At 35.9% G+C, this 16628-nt stretch overlaps 2 protein-coding genes across 2 annotated transcripts in view; both read right to left on the reverse strand.

Moving 5' to 3' along the window:
* The window catches only part of LOC123529687 (autophagy-related protein 2 homolog A-like), a 125168-nt gene that overhangs the window by 52658 nt on the left and 55882 nt on the right, over positions 1 to 16628 (reverse strand). The gene's annotated exons all lie outside the window — the stretch shown is intronic.
* Positions 6923 to 16025, reverse strand: LOC123529702 (slit homolog 1 protein-like). The gene is made up of 2 exons (XM_045310161.2): positions 15542 to 16025; positions 6923 to 14126 (listed from the first exon to the last, which is right to left on the reverse strand). The coding sequence occupies exon 2, from the start codon at positions 14083 to 14085 to the stop codon at positions 11857 to 11859; it is 2229 nt and encodes a 742-aa protein (XP_045166096.2). The 5' UTR covers positions 14086 to 14126; positions 15542 to 16025; the 3' UTR covers positions 6923 to 11856.

A 16628-nucleotide genomic window follows, 5' to 3' on the forward strand; every position in this document is an offset into this window, starting at 1 on the left:
TGACTCTTTTGTTAAACTCACAAACTTACTTGATCTTGACTTATCTTTCAACCAGATAGAGACTTTAGAGAACGATGCTTTTCTCGGCATATCAAACCAGCTGACACATCTGGATATGGGTTCAAACAAACTACAACCAGACTCTCTGGTGGCACTTTCAAGTAAAAGATGGACAAATCTGAAACATCTAACACTTTCCTACAATGATGGGCTTACAAGCATGCCTGCAAATGTCTTTAAGAACATGCCCAACCTTGAAGAGTTGTTCCTTGTCAACTTGAACTTGGCACATATTTCAAGAGACTTATTCACAGGCCTAAACAATTTGTTCAGCCTTGACTTGGGCTGGAATAACATTGAATCAATTCAAGATGGAGCATTTCAGAATATGAACAAGCTTTATGAGCTGAAACTAGAATACCAGTTTAACTCAGGCACTGTCACAAACCCTAAAGCATTACAACTGACAACAGGTGCATTTAAGGGGCTTGAAGAAAGTCTTGTATACTTGTATCTGGAGGGAACTACCTTAAACCCGCAACAATTCTGGAACACTCTTAGCATGTTTAAAGAACTGCAACAGTTAGCAATGAGTGAAACAAAACTCAGTGAAATTCCTTCTTACGCTTTCCAAGGAAACAAAAGGCTTAGCAAAATAGAGTTAAATGACAATGGTATCAAGTATTTAAATCAAGCTACATTTAAAGGACTGGAACATTCACTTAAAGACGTATCGCTCAATGATAACGAGCTCCCAACAATCAGTGACTGCGTATTCAAGAATTTCACAAAACTTGACAACATTCACCTCCTACGTAATCCTCTTGTTTGCGACTGTCGACTAAAATGGCTACATAAGTTTATCACTGAAAAGAATGGAACAGTGCCAACCTTTTTAATTAATGACTTTGTCTGCAAGCAACCAAAACAGTATGCTAATCAGCCTCTATACAAGATTCCAATTAATGATCTAACTTGCACAAGCATTTTCCCAGAAAGATGCGAAGAAAATGCACAAACCACAGTTACCAGTGATACAGGACTTACATCCAAAATAACAACTCAAAGCACAGGCAACAAAAACTCATTAAAACTCACAATAGCAAGTAAAACAAGCAGTTCAATAACTTTAGCCTGGAGTGTTACTGATAGGTCTAGAATCACAGGTTTCAAACTTGAATACAAGCTGACAACACAACATGGCTCAGGTCATGAAGAATACATTCACAGAGACCAAATAACTCACACAATATATAACCTTATGCAAGGTAAATTCTACCAGATCTGCGTTACAGCAGAAATCAATCATATTGAAGACGAGTCTATAAATCAATGCAGAACATCACAAACACTTGGAAAAACTTCAGATACCGAGGAGCAAAGTGGCAATGAAAAACACACTAGTGATCAAGACGGAGATAACAGAAACGTTATAATCGGTGCCATCATTGCAACAATTGCTGTTGTTGTTCTGATTGCTGTTGGTGTGTGTGCAGTTGTAAAATACAAAGTTCAGAAACTTAAGGAACTTCAGTTTGCGATTAACTCTCCAATACAGAGGCAATTTGCTGAAGACGGTATGAAAGTATGTGTTGTGCCAAATGAATACAGCGAAATAGATGTTGCCAGATTAGCAAGCAAATATAAGATTAAGTGCCCAAAAAACATGCAAAGACAATTTGGAGTTGATAACAGTTGCTTTGACAATAGTGATGAATCTAGTCCGTACAATACGTACCAAAGGATTGGAAAAGGACGAAGAAAAAATCCATATGAAAATGACGATGAGGAAGAACCAGTTCATCTCAGTACAGAAACTGATGAAGTTCACTTTAAAAATGACCTAGAACAAAGGCATTCTGCTCCATCAAGGCTGGATGCTGGAGACCTGAAGAATCAGTATAACAAAAATTCTCGACCACTCCCAGCAACACCAGCTGATAAAGACAACCAGAAGAGAAGCTCCACCCTTAAACCAGTTAAAAAAGTTAAACCAGTCAAAAAGCAAGTCCTTGTTGCTAAAGCCTCTGTGTACAACAGTCAGGACCAAATTGAGAAATCAAATGAAACTTTGAATACAGAAATTCATGATTCAAAGTAGTTACCATTTTGCACCAAAAAACAATCATTTGGCAAGTTTTAAGAACACCTTTATTCTAGTCATTTCATTGGAATTGTCATTTTAATCAAAGCTTTCTTACTATTGGCAGGAAATGTGCAATAAATGTAATATAAAATGAGTGTACAGTATTTAACCCTTACTCTGCTATATCTCTAAAATGGACTGGTCCATAATTCAATTTGGGCAAGTACCACTTATTATTCAAAGGAGTGTTCACTGAAAATTTACTGACTGAATAGCGAACAGTACAGACCATGACCAGCCTGCACATCTTGGTCTGCACTGGTCACAAAGGCAAAATCACTTGCTGCCAGTAGGCTAAGGGTTAACAAACGTCCATTTTGTTCATGATTTGTGTAAATAAGACTATCTTTATTTTATTCCATAAATTATATATAGTAGAACCATCTTTTAATATACTGAAACAATAGGATGTGGTTATTCGCCTTCAAAATAAGTGCTTCACTAGTTCATATTGTTGAGAGTTATTAAACATAATTCTGCTATATATTATTATGATTACGCTTTTTTTTTAATGTGTAAACAAGAAGATAAAATATGGAAACACTATTTCAAGACATATGTATGGCGCTAAATATATTAGATCTACATGATGTCAATGTATAAAACCTTTTAACAGTGTATATTTAATGTAGAAATGTATGAATGATCTGTTTCACTTCTTGTTTGTTGTTTTGTACTGTTTTTATCAATAAATTATTTTCTATCAAAAATTATTTGCTGTCTTGATCTAGGACTACAAGAATGCAGAGGTTGAAAGCAATCTATGGTTATATTGCATAATTGTCTGAAAAAAGCATTTTTTTACATGTATGACACCATTCATGAAGTATAATATAAGGATCTTACATGCCTGCCTGTTAAAGACGGAGTTTTCCATACCAGAGAGACACTCATCTGTGTGGAATTGAAAACAGAGCGTTAGCGAGGTTTTTTTATCCCAGCTGTCCCGAGGGTTGGGAAAACAGCTGTCTTACACAGGCAGACACAACAGATAATTGTTTTTGCCTATCACAGTCTAAACAGATCGTGGAGACAAACAGATTTTGGTATTTCCTGATATTATTTATATATTTTAAAATGTCACAACAGTGCCAGAACTATGTGACGTCACCTTTGTGCACGCTATTCTAGACCAGGGCTTCGGAAATTTGCCGGTTTGTCGGTTTTGGACCGATTTTTGACTTTTCAGACCGATTCGTGAAGTGAAAAAACGAAAAAAATCGGTCCCTTAAAAATGGAGAAAAGTATAAATTTCGGTCTGATATCTCAATACACGATCACCTGCCAAGTAGGAAAGTGTTGGTCGCACCTTCAGATAATCAGTAAACGTGTCAATCGGTCTGATTGTCACTTTGATAATCGGTCCGTAATTAGCGCGTGACGCAATCAGTGCTCGCGCGGCACATCCTTTAATGTAGCAGACAGCCGACTGCGGTGTATTAAACATTTTTGACTGGTTTCCTAACGTTTCTGACTGGATCCAAATCATTTCGACGGGGATCCACTTCTTTTATTTAGAATCTAACAGATGGTTTATTTCAAAAGGCTATGTTTGATCACGGTAACAAACAAATGGTCGCTGCATTTAATCAAAGAGCTATAATTGTACATTATAGGTCTTTGATTTAATGAGACATCACACGGAAAACCGATAAAAATAATTTTTATAATTACTTGATTCATTTGTTGGGGCTCCAGTTGAAAAAAATGCAGAAAATCGTCTTTGCAACCCGACTTCACAAAAAAGAAAAAAATGGACGGGCAACCATGAATGATAAAGAAAACCGGAGTGGCACTGTTTATCAAATCGGTCTTTTAAAAAACGTTTCAAAATGAAATTTTGTTTACATCAGAAGAGAACATATAACTTTATAAAATGTAGTTGCTTATTGAAGTACAACGTAAGTGAAATGAAGTATCCGTGGCCAACCCGCGTGACGTTTTGGTACTATACATGCGGGGAATTCGATCTCAGCGTTCAAATAACATACACATTCGGTCTGCGGCAGAGTATTCTTTAAATACTGAGGCTGTTTAGCAGAGAATATGTGTCGTATAACTCACTTTGACGCATTGTATTTTATAGAATTCCGTCAAAGAATGAGGAAACATCACAAAGTATCTGCCGTGTATACAGTATCGAAGTCACGTGCGTTGGCTTTTAGACTAGTTACGCACATGGTGTCAATGCCTCGTATTATCTCGGAAAAACATCGAAATTTAAACAAATTAACGATCACACATAACACTGAATAACTGTCTTTATTGTATGGTAACGCGCGGTGACTGGTAACTCAGTTTTAATGTATGACATGCTTATTTCTTTACCCTACCGCGTTTTACAAAACATGTAATATTGGGAATGCGGTGGGTGGGGTAACGCCGATGTCAGGATTTTCGTTTCGGACCGATTGAGTTATCAAAATTTCCGGAGCCCTGTTCTAGACAATGTTTTTCCCTAGGGAAAGACAGGAATATCCATCCCCCGCGCATGCTCAGACAAATTTACACTTTCCCCGCTAGGTAGGCAAGAATGCATTGTCTTGTTAGATACCTGAAATTGACTTCTTACATTTCACTGCATCCACAGACGATGGGTAAAATGGCCAGCTATCTGTCATTTTACAGAACAGCAAAGAACAAATATTGGGCATTGCAACTGGTACGAAATTCTTCATGAAAAAAGGTGCACTTGATACAATTATCAGAAACAACAAAGAGTATTAAATAACCCAAAGGCGATGAAAAAAGCGTAAGGGAATGAACCAGTCATGGGTGTTCGAAAATATAATTGCCAATCATACAATATTGATGAAGAAATAAGTCTATTTACAACTTACCTAACTTGAAGTTAAAGCAACCAAATTTCATCATATTAAAACATAATGATGAGGTCACTCATACACTAGGTCAAATCTTTTGGATGGGATACTGGTTAAAATGTCAGCAAGTACTAAAATGCAAGAGGGTATCAATTACCAGGGGTTAGGTACCAGATAATTACAAGGTGATGAATAACAACACTGAAATTACACACGTCTCTTCTGCTTACTTCCCCTTGATTAATTTAATTACTAAATGCACTTAATACTAAATGAAGCTTGATACACCTTGTATGTCTGGCTGTTTGAAAATGACCATCAAATCAAAATGTTTGCTTATCTGAAGTATTATGATTGCAAGCTGTTCTAAAAGTAAACAAACAATGAATTTCTGTATAAAATGTTTTGAGGGTCTTTACTTTAAAATACAAAGAGGCATTATAGTTTGATTTTGATGTTTGAGAGTTCAATTTGTAGACTTGTCTGCCAATTAGGGAAATAAACATGATTTTCTTTGCCTTGAACAGAAGTAATGCTGCCCTTACAAAACAGTAATTTCAGTACAGGTGAATGTTGGTGACAAATTCCCAGCAGTGATTATCTCCCCTTGTGCTACATTAATCACTGCTGCCATAAATACCTCATGACCATGAAAATCACATGACAGTTGGAAAGAAATTTAAATTTCTGACTTTTAGTTTTTCATTTTATCTCCCACATTAGCCTTAAATCTTCAAAATATACTACAAACAATTTCAATAATTAAAATATAATATCAAATGAGAAACAAAAACGATTTATCAAAATCTGTGTGTCTTTACTGTAAGGGGAGATCACTGCGTATGAGGCTGGGTTGGGGACTGTGATAAAATCATCAGACTGTGAGAATGCCAGCCTTACATATAGATATTGAACAACAACAGGTTGAATTCTGTTTGAGTGAGAAGGGTTTGGTATGCATGACTATGCAGAATAGGTCACATCAGATGGTTCTAACTAGTGTTGCCACTAAATCCCTTGTCAACTGCCTGGTTACCCTCCAGTTAGACTGTTGTAATGCAAATGTTCTTTACTGGGCAAACTACATGCCCAGACCATGGTAGCTTGCACTAGAACTAAGTCATTCTATTATACATGTAGTCATTTCACTCCTGACTTAACTTCAAGGAGCTTCCACTGGTTACCTGTGGGATACAGACATTTTTTTGTTGTTAGGTTTTAACGTCGCACTGACAAAAGTATAGGTCATATGGCGACTTTCCAGCTTTGATGATGGAGGAAGACCCCCAAGCATCATTTCATCATGAGCGGGCACCTGGGTAGAACCATGGAGCATCCATAAGCCAACTGGATGGTTTACTCACTCGAAGAATTAAATACCAGGAGTGAGGCTTGAACCAACATCGGTGAGGGGCAAGTGATTCCAGTCAGTGACCTTAACCACTTGGCCATGGAGACCCCTTGGGATACAGAGTACAGAACAAATTCTTATTTATTTCCCAGCCTAAATAAGGACATGCTCACATTACAGACAAGTTAGAAATAATACTGAATCAAAAACTTTAACTCTGGTGTTGTTTAAGCAATCTTGTCCATACAAATGTGATATATGGGACCTGATTGCTCCTTTTTGAGGGCCTCCGTGGACAAGTGGTTGAAGTCGCTGATTTTAAACCACTTGCCCCTCATCAATGTGGGTTTGGGCCTCACTCAGAGCAATTCTTCATGTGAGGAAGCCATCCAGCTGGCTTATGGATGAGCGGTGGTTCTATCCAGGTGCCTGCTCATGATGAAATAATGCTCGGAGGGGCACCTGTGGTCTTCCTCCACCATGAAAGCTGGAAAGTCACCATATGACCTATAACTGTGTCGATGCGACGTTAAACCCAACAAAATAAATAAATAAATGATTGCTCCTTTCAAACTTGTACAAGTATATTCTGAAAATACACACAAGTTCATTTAATAGTAATGCATGTAACTCTGTAATTTTGTCCCTTGAAAAGTTGCATAGCGAACCATACTTCCATGCTACATGCACTTCCTGACAAAATGCACAAGTTCAGGTCATGATGAGACATTTCTATATGTTTGGCCAGATCCCTTGACAACAGAAGCTATCAAGTAAAGTTTTTCATTAATACTGCATACTAACAATATTTTGTAAAATTCCAAAGGACCAGAATTCCTAAATCCTGCAAGGTACATTTATGTCCAGAAAATCAAGTCAAATTCATAATGATACATTTCTGTAAGTTTTGGCCAAATTCTGTGAAAACCACAGTCTTAATAAGGATTTGGGGGACAAAGCATAACAAAATTATTCAGTAGAAAATACTATGTTTTCAAATCTTAACACATGAAAAGTGTAATATTTTGAATGATATGCACATGATAATGCTAAAATATTATCCTGATATGTACAAATACAATATCACATTTTTGTTTCAAACTACAACAATTAGCTATGTTTGAAGGGATAATGCATGTTTTTTTTCTGTTATAACATCTGCAGAATTGGTTGGTGCCTGAACCCTCTATGGAGAGGGAACTAACGTATCTTAAAGGATTCTGCAGATATTATAACACAAAAGAAACATGTGTTAACGAAATTCTAACATAAAACATGTATAATGCTAAAATGTATACTATCCATCAATGTCAATAAATGTTCATGAAATGCGAAGTTATGTTAATGCAATGGTTGTTCATGTTGGAAGTCATTTCCTTTTGAAGTCGCCGTTGTCGGGCCATAAGACCGTTATGCTTTGCCATGCAACGCGCATATATAAAAAGATGTGTGAGAATTTCTCTGTGAACACACGTTTAACCTTCTGTTAAAACATCCTCAAAAAGTACCAAGAACAGCAGTTGTAGGTTTGAATGTTAAAACATACACTTTATATTAGGGATGGGAACGAATATTCGAATATTCGGAAATCGGAAGAATATTCAAATATGAAAATCAAATTCGAATATTCGTAAATTATTGTTTTTTTTTTGTTTTTTTTTTTCAAAATAAGTATCATTGATTTTGGGCAATATGAACATGCTAATTCTACAGAATAAAACCATGTCATGTTTGTTTATCGCGTATCAAAAGATGTCCAATTAACAAGAAAATAGCAATGCATAATTGGCAGGGGCCATCGCTACGGATTAACAGTTTGCAACAGGCGTCAATGTGTCAGATGCATGTCAAAAGATGTCCAATTAACAAGAAAATTGCAAAGCATAATTACCTGGGGTCATCGCTACGGATTAACAGTTTGTATTAGGCGTAAATGTGATATCTTTTTATCTTTTGTTCGTTTTTATTGGCGCCTGTTTTATGTAACAAGTTGTGAATTTTTTTTTTCAAAAACAATACCAAACTTGTAGATATTGTCGATCTTTTCACAATATTTTGTACGACGTTTTAGACCATCTGCAGAATCGGTTTTCATCCGCAATCGGCCGTATTTGAATTAAATTTTGAAGTACTTTATATTAAAATCAAGAAATAACATATGATTGGTGCATAAGTTCATGTTGAAGGAGGTTTAAATCTGCCTTATTTGCTTTTTACACGACGATTTTTACACGCCAATTGAAAATTTTCAAAATGGCGGCGGTAATACAACAGCGTGTCACGTGTTTAACTGGGACGACCTGCTATCTTTAGATAAAATTGCGACTGTCTAAATTATAATCGTTTTGATGTTTTGTATCATTTTGAAGCTAAAACACTGAATTAGTTTAATATGTTCATGATTATACTGACAGAATCGTGAAATAAACGCTAGGATTGGCGGAATTTGCTAGCCTAAGGTAGTATCGGGTTACCTGAATCAAACATTTTTTGGCCTTATTACGTACGATGATCCACACTTTAATCAAATGAATACGTTGTGTATATGCCAATCACTTAATAAGTATGTAAAGCTTCCATTAAAATAAACCGAATATTCGAATATATTCGAATATGGCAAACCGAATATTCGAATATTGATTTCAGTATTCGTTCCCATCCCTACTTTATATAATTACTTTTAGAATAAATTGTGGCTACACGGTTAACATCTGGATATAATATATTGGGATGTTTAAAATGTGTGGAGGCATATGGTCTCAACATGTACTATATACAGCCCAATGTATTTTATCTACAGATGGTAACTTTATATTAGAGACGCACCATGAGAAAACCAACATAGTGCGTTTGTGACCAGCATGGATCCTGACCAGCCTGCGCATCCGCGCAGTCTGGTCAGAATCCATGCTGTTCGCTAACAATTTCTCTAACTGCAATAGGCTCTGAAAGCAAACAGCATGGATCCTGACCAGACTGCGCAGGCTGGTCTGGATCCATGCTGGTCGCAACCACACTATGTTGATTTTCTCATGGCGCGGCTCAATTATATATTCCTTACATTTACAGTTCTGTTTCATTTTCTTTCACATCATTTTTAAATAATCCAAATTTGCATACTTTTGAAGGAACTGATCTCTGTAACGACCAAAATGTCATCTAACGGTATGAATATCATACCCCATCACAACACACACTTTTCACAGGTACAATCTGGCAAAATTCATGGTTTCCACTACTTGTTGATGAATATTCGAAGCAACCCATCTGCTTCATCTTTCCACTACAGATTCTATTTGTGACAGGCCTAAATGGTGGTGTGCACCTGGCTGTGATTGCTATGCTCTATGCTTCCAGACAACATGCCCTTGTCTTTTAATTTTTCAGTTGACAACAAGATCATAGTCAAGTTAACAATTTTTAAGTGAATGAAGTACTGCCATGCATCTGGAAGGTCACTATAATTATCTCAACTGCAGTATAATCTAATGATCTAATATATGATATCTGTCAATGATGTATATACAATATGGTGTTATATATATAATATATTATAACACTAAATGTTTGGATTAAAATTTGCATCAATAAATATCCACGCTTGTTGATTGCTTAAAATATTTATAAATAAAAGACGTACTTTTAAAAGAACATTTCCTTTTTAAATTGGTGGGAAATTAAGAGAAAGATGTAATGAAATACTTCTTCATATTTTTTTTAAAGGGAAGTAATTCTAAAGAACATTTACCAAAAATTCTTTTTTAACTAGGTTCATATGACACAATCATATGCTTAATATGTTGAATATTTAAACAAAGTTATTTAAATATCAATGCATGTAAGAAAAAGCTGCAGACCGGACAAAAAACAATCTAAAATATTTACAGACATGACAAGAAAAGATCAATTTTGACTTTTGACTCCAAGTGTGATTATGACCTTTGAATTATGGATCTCAATGTTGGGCATGACACATCATCTCATTACATGGAACATTCAAACCAAGTAATAAAACACTGAAGGATGACACAATTTTGGACCAGACAGGAAAAAAACATATTAACCTTTGACATCTGAGAGTAACCTTGACCTATGAGCTAGCAACTGGTTGTTGCGCATGGCATGTTGTCTCATTCAGGGAAGATTTGTGCCAAGTTATATCAAAATCGCTTGAATGATGGTAGAGTTATGGACCGGACAGGAAATAAAAACCTACTGACTTTTCATCTCAAAGTCTGACCTTGACCTTTGTGCTAGGGGCCTGGATGTAACACATGACACACCATCTCATTGTGGGGAACATTTGTGCAAAAAATTGTTAAAATCTATTGATGAATGACAGGAGTTATGAACTGGACAGGGAAAAAAATCTACTGAACTTTGACCTCCAGTGTGACATTGACTTTTGAGCTAGGGGTCTGGGTGTAGCACATGGCATATGGTCTCATTATATGGAACATTCATGTCAAGTAATATTAAAATCTCTTCATAGAGACAGAGTTATCGACCAAACAGGAAAAAATACCTAGTGATATTTGATCTAGTAATATTTGACCTCAGAGTAAGGCCTTGACCTTTGGGCTAGGTGTCTGGGTGATGACACCATGCCTCATTATGGAAAAAAATTGTGCCATGTAATATTAAAATACTTTAATGCATGACAAGGTTATGGGTGGGACAGGAAAACAACCCTATTTACTTTTGACCTCCAAGTGTGACCTTGACTTTAGAGCTAGGGTTCCATCTGTTGCACATGGCATAACATTGTGGTTTGATTATGGGGAACATTCTGCCAAGTATTATTAAAATCCCTTTAAGAATGACAGAGTTATGGACTGGAAACGAAACAGATCCTGTTAAAGCAATGCTAACCTTTCACCTTTTAAGTGTTACCTTGACCTTTAAGCTAGAGGGTGTAAAAGTTGTGCATGACACATCTTATTATGGGGAATATTTGTGTCAAGTAATATTAAAATCCACTGATGGAATGTTGAGTTACAGACCTGACAGGAAAAAAGTCCTGCTGTCCTTTGACCTCCAAGTGTGACCTTGACCTTTGAGATAGGTTCATGGTTTAGTGCATGACACGTGGTCTCATCAAGGGGAACATTATGCCAGGTTTTATTAAAATCCCTTGATGAATGAGACAGTTATGGACAAACATGAAATTGCAGATGGAAGGAGTGACAGAATGATGCACAGATGGACAGAAAGATTGATGGAAAAGAACAATCCTATAGTCCCCAAAACTGGTTTTCAACCAGTAGGGGACTAACAAGCCATTGTGACCTCTCAAAAGCTACACCTTTAGAGTCAAAGGGTGCTGTATAAAATTAAAGTAATTTACATTCTCAAAATAAGATTACATTTACAAGATCAGTCACTATTTTTAATTAAAGTTTAAAGCATTCTGCCTAACTTAGAATGTAATCAGCTTCAGACCAAAGTTCTTTGACCCTTGCTGGTTTTACTTCCAGAATATTTTCTAAAAACTGAGATTTAACTACAGTACATGTACTTGGCTTGCACATTACTGTTCAAGATTCCTTTAAATATTCCGTACTATTTCTAAATCCTGTGTTAACACATCCATGTCCAGTCTCTAGGTTTGATCCAGGAGTAGCATCTGATAAATGTTCAGATGATAATGGTATTGGGGGAGAGTCAACTCCTTTCTTATTTGAAATTTGGTAACTATTGTTAGATAATATTCTTATATCTGCCATCTCTTCAACAGATATAACATTTATATCAGAATGTTTAGGAATAACACCTTCTTTCCCTGCTTTTGGCATAATGTGTTGAGCTTTTTTGTCTGCATACTGAGCATCAGTATTTATCATGAAGCTTATAGAATCTGTCAACACTTTCTGTTTCTTTATTCTTTTAAAAATAAGGATGCTTACTAGTATAGCAATAAAAAGTGCCACAAGAACTGTTCCTCCAATCGCTAGCCAAGTGATGAGAGAAAGCTGAGTGTCACGCTTACGGGTCAATATTGTTACAGGTAATGAAGGGCTGAAAGTTGTTGTTGTTGTGCTGGTACTTGTGGTGGATGTTGTTGTTGTTGCATATAAATCTGGGCAAGTTACTACTAAAGTTCCATTAGCGCACATTTCACTTCTAGTGAATTTTGTGAAGGATTTATTAGCAAGTGAGGATGGTGATGAACAAGCTACCATACTGTGATCTTGATAACTTTGCAGTTCAAACCAGTCATATAACCAAAGCAAATCACAGTCACAGTTCAGTGGATTCCCTGCCAACATCATCTTTGGTTTAGTAGGAAAGTCATTCAATGTACATCGATCAATGGTTTGTATTTGGTTTCTCTGAAGGTCTATAGTCCTTAGAGTATCTTTTGGACCGAAAAATGTCTCTTGTTTTATTGAAATTATATTGTTATCAGCCATGTGTAAATCTGTAAGTTTTATGTTATTTCTGAAAACTTTATCAGGAATATTTTCAATACCAGTATCCATAATTTCTAGCACTAACAAATTTGACAGCCTTGATATGTCATTCCAAAACTGAGAAACATTGAACTTGTTTTTGAAAAGACTAAGTGTCTCTATGGAAGTTTCAATTCCACTAAATGCATTATTTTGGAAGTCTATATGGTCATTATTATGTTGGCCATGCAGTCGAAGTTCAACTAAAGTTGGTGAATTTTTAAATGTTTCTGCAGAAACCGTTCTTATTTCATTATAAGCCAGATCAAGTGTATGCAGATTTGAAAGTCCAGTAAACATGTCTTTGTTTATACTTGTTAATCCAATGTCCTGGCATGTTAGATATGCTAAGGCTGGTGTTTTAGTAAATATTCCCTTTGGAAGGTTCTTTAGATTGTAGTTATAGCCAATGTTTAATTGGCTTAAAACAGGCCAGTTTTCGTTTTGGAGAAATTCAATACTTATTACATTAAGATTATTATTGTCAATATCTAAATATTCCACAGTGTCAGTTATTCTACTAAATGCTCTTTGACATATTGTATTTAAGTATATATTGTTACGTATTTTGACATCCTGTAGCACAGACATTGGTGTGAATGTGTCTCCAAAAATAGATCTTATGCCAGTGTCCATAATATCAATAGATGTTAACTTCAAAAACTTTTGAATAGCAGGCACTGGAAGAGTAGTAAGATTTTTTAATGTGATTAACTTCAGTTCCGTCAAATTCTGCATTATACCGAATACAGCTGCATCGATACTGTCAAGTCTTGTCCACTTTTTAATAGTAAGTGATTCTAAAATTGGAAATGGAAAGACAATTGGTGATTGAATAACTTGATGGTCAAAGTTTTCAAGATGCAGATTTTTTAGATGTACATCGAGAGAGGCAAGTGCTTGGTATGGCATCACACTTGATCCATCTCCTTCAAGTGAAATGGCTTCCAGTTCTGGAGTTAAACCATCAAAAGCATGATGGTCTATTTTTGTTATAGGATTATTTAGCAGATCTATTCTCTTCACTTTCAAGTTAGCAAAGGCATTAGCTCCTATCTGTCTGATATTGTTGCAGCCAGAAGAAGGTTGACACATTCCAGTCTCTTCAGATGAAGTAAATCGTATTTCATAATAAACCTGATATATATTCGTAAATGTCGGAATTTCTGTCAAATTTTTATACCGGCAATTGATTATTTTTTTCTTGTTCTCTTCGAAACAATCACAGCTGCTTGTTGGAGAAACACAACTCTGAGGCACCACTGATGTGGCCAGGAACAACACAAGGGGAACAATTCTGATGATGTGATCCATACTGAACTCCTTGACAAAGACAAGGAAATTTATGAACTTTGCTGAAAAAAAAATAAGAAGCAGTATTTTACGTTTCCAGATGTCATAAAAAGTGGTTAAGTTCTGTTTTTGAAGAAAAAAATAGAGATGTATCTGAATAAAAGTTATGAATTTTCTTCCCTTTTCAAACCAGGTTTTCATGCCTATGAATTTCACAAAATGGGTATATTTTCCTGAATTTCAAAATCTGATGATAACCTATAAAACTAGAGATATTACTAAATACCCCAGGCGCTAATTTGATACAGGGAAAGTTAAATGCTGTGATCATGACCTTTGACCTTGAAGTGTGACCTTGACCTTGGACCTTTTGACCTGGCTTGTGCACTCAGCATGCCATCTAAATGAAGGTAACAACTGATGCTAATTTTATGATAATCCTTCCCAGTGGTTAAGAAGATATAGAGCAGATATAAATTTCAACTACTTGACCTTTAACCTCCCAAGTATGACCTTAACCTTGGATTTAGTGACCTTGATTGTGTGCTCTTTGAGGTAAAAAACTGATGTTAGTTTTATAAACATCTTCAAAGTGGTTTAGAAAATATAGAGCAAATACAAAATTAAGCTTCTGACATTTGACCTCCAAGTGTGACAATGACCTCAGACATAGAAATCTGGGTTGTGCTCCCTGCATGTCATTTTTATGAGGTTAACAGGTGATGTGCTTTTATGAAAATCTTCTAAGCAGTTAAGAAGATATGGTACAGATGCAATGGATAGACAGACAGACAGATGAAATGACCGATGGGCACGCGTGACTCCAATACAGTCCCCACATACTTTGTATTTAGGGAAAATAATAACTTGCTTTTAATATACTTGTGTCTAATTTGATACAAAATATGACAAAAAGAATGAAAATCTTAGAAATAGTTATATAAATTGTTTCCGAATTACAACAGGTATAGTCATTTGTGCCTTTTTCTGTAAACACACTAAAATTTAACTTTTATCTTCAAAAGATGTTGAAAAAGAGACCTTAATCATTAACTTTGTTTTGCTTTTTAAGAAATGAGCCGTGCCATGAGAAAATCAACATAGTGGCTTTGCGACCAGCATGGATCCAGACCAGCCTGTGCATCTGCGCAGTCTGGTCAGGATCCATGCTGTTCGCTTTCAAAGCCTATTGCAATTAGAGAACCTGTTAGCGAACAGCATGGATCCTGACCAGACTGCACGGATGCGCAGGCTGGTCTGGATCCATGCTGGTTGCAAACCCACTATGTGCAGTCTGGTCTGGATCCATGCTGGTCGCAAACCCACTATGTTGGTTTTCTCATGGCATGGCTCATTAATATCAGTTCTCAGTGAGACAATGTAATTATGTGATGGTGGAGTTAGGGACCTTGGAAAAATGCCTCTCACTAATTGAATAACCATAAAATTCGATAACTAATAAAATCGATTTTTTTACCTTTTTGGGGTTATATCATCCAATAGTCTGTCAAGGTTCTGTTATGGCACTGACACAAAGTTATACAGCACTGTCACAGTACACATATATCATTACACAACACTGACATGGTATTACATGGCACTGACACAGTGCTATATGGCACTAACACAGCATGGTACAGCAATGACACAGTATTATATGGCACTGACACAATATTATATGGCACTGACACAGTAATGATACGGCACTGGCACAGTATTATAAGGCACTGGCACAGTATCAAAAAGACATTGAAACATCATTATAAATAAAAGAGAAAAAAAAACCATCCCTCCAAATTTCATATGCAAAATAATACTATCTTGTGATATTTTCTGTTTATCTTGATAAAACATTTCCTAATCAATCAGTGGTACAATTAAATAAAAGCCAGGTAGGTATCATGCTTCATGCTTGACAGTATCCACACAAATACTTCCCTTAAGGCCTATGCTATTTTGAAATTATGAATTAGGTGGGTGGGGTACATGATATTATTTCTGATGAATTTCGAAGTAACTGTAAAACAAACGTTATTCCACTGTGACAATACATCAAAACCATGAAGTGCTGAACTCTTACTTTAATTTAAAAAGTAAAGTGGGAAAAGTTATCAGTATGTTCGTGTTACAATTTTCGGGGTAAGTATTCTATGTCATCGTGCATAACTGCGAAAAACTATAACATACATAATAAAGCTAAACTATCCGTGTAAATGAGCTGAGAGCTATTTTTCTATTTCCGTTTATTACTTTTCTAAAAAACACATTACAATTTACCAGGTGTTGGCAAAATTTGTCATTTTTGTGCACATGCCTTTACACATAAAAGAAGTCCGAACTATAGGTATGGTGTGCGAGAGGGGCCTGAGCGCTTACGTAGTGCTCATTTACAGGAATTGTACTGCTTATATATATATGAATTTTATAGGTAGATAAAATTATTTACATCATTGTTTTATATTTGGAGCAAATCGGTCCTATTCTGAAATATGTTAATTTATATATTACGGTAAAAGCCAATCAATGAATTCCTTTTATACTGTTAACCAATCGTGAAACGGCAT

This window comes from Mercenaria mercenaria, chromosome 1, assembly GCF_021730395.1.
Source record: "Mercenaria mercenaria strain notata chromosome 1, MADL_Memer_1, whole genome shotgun sequence".
Taxonomy (NCBI): Eukaryota; Metazoa; Mollusca; class Bivalvia; order Venerida; family Veneridae; genus Mercenaria; species Mercenaria mercenaria.

Bases quoted from the DNA above. Each gene is read 5' to 3' on its own strand.
- LOC123529702 (XM_045310161.2), bottom strand. From the start codon at position 14,085: ATGGATCACATCATCAGAATTGTTCCCCTTGTGTTGTTCCTGGCCACA.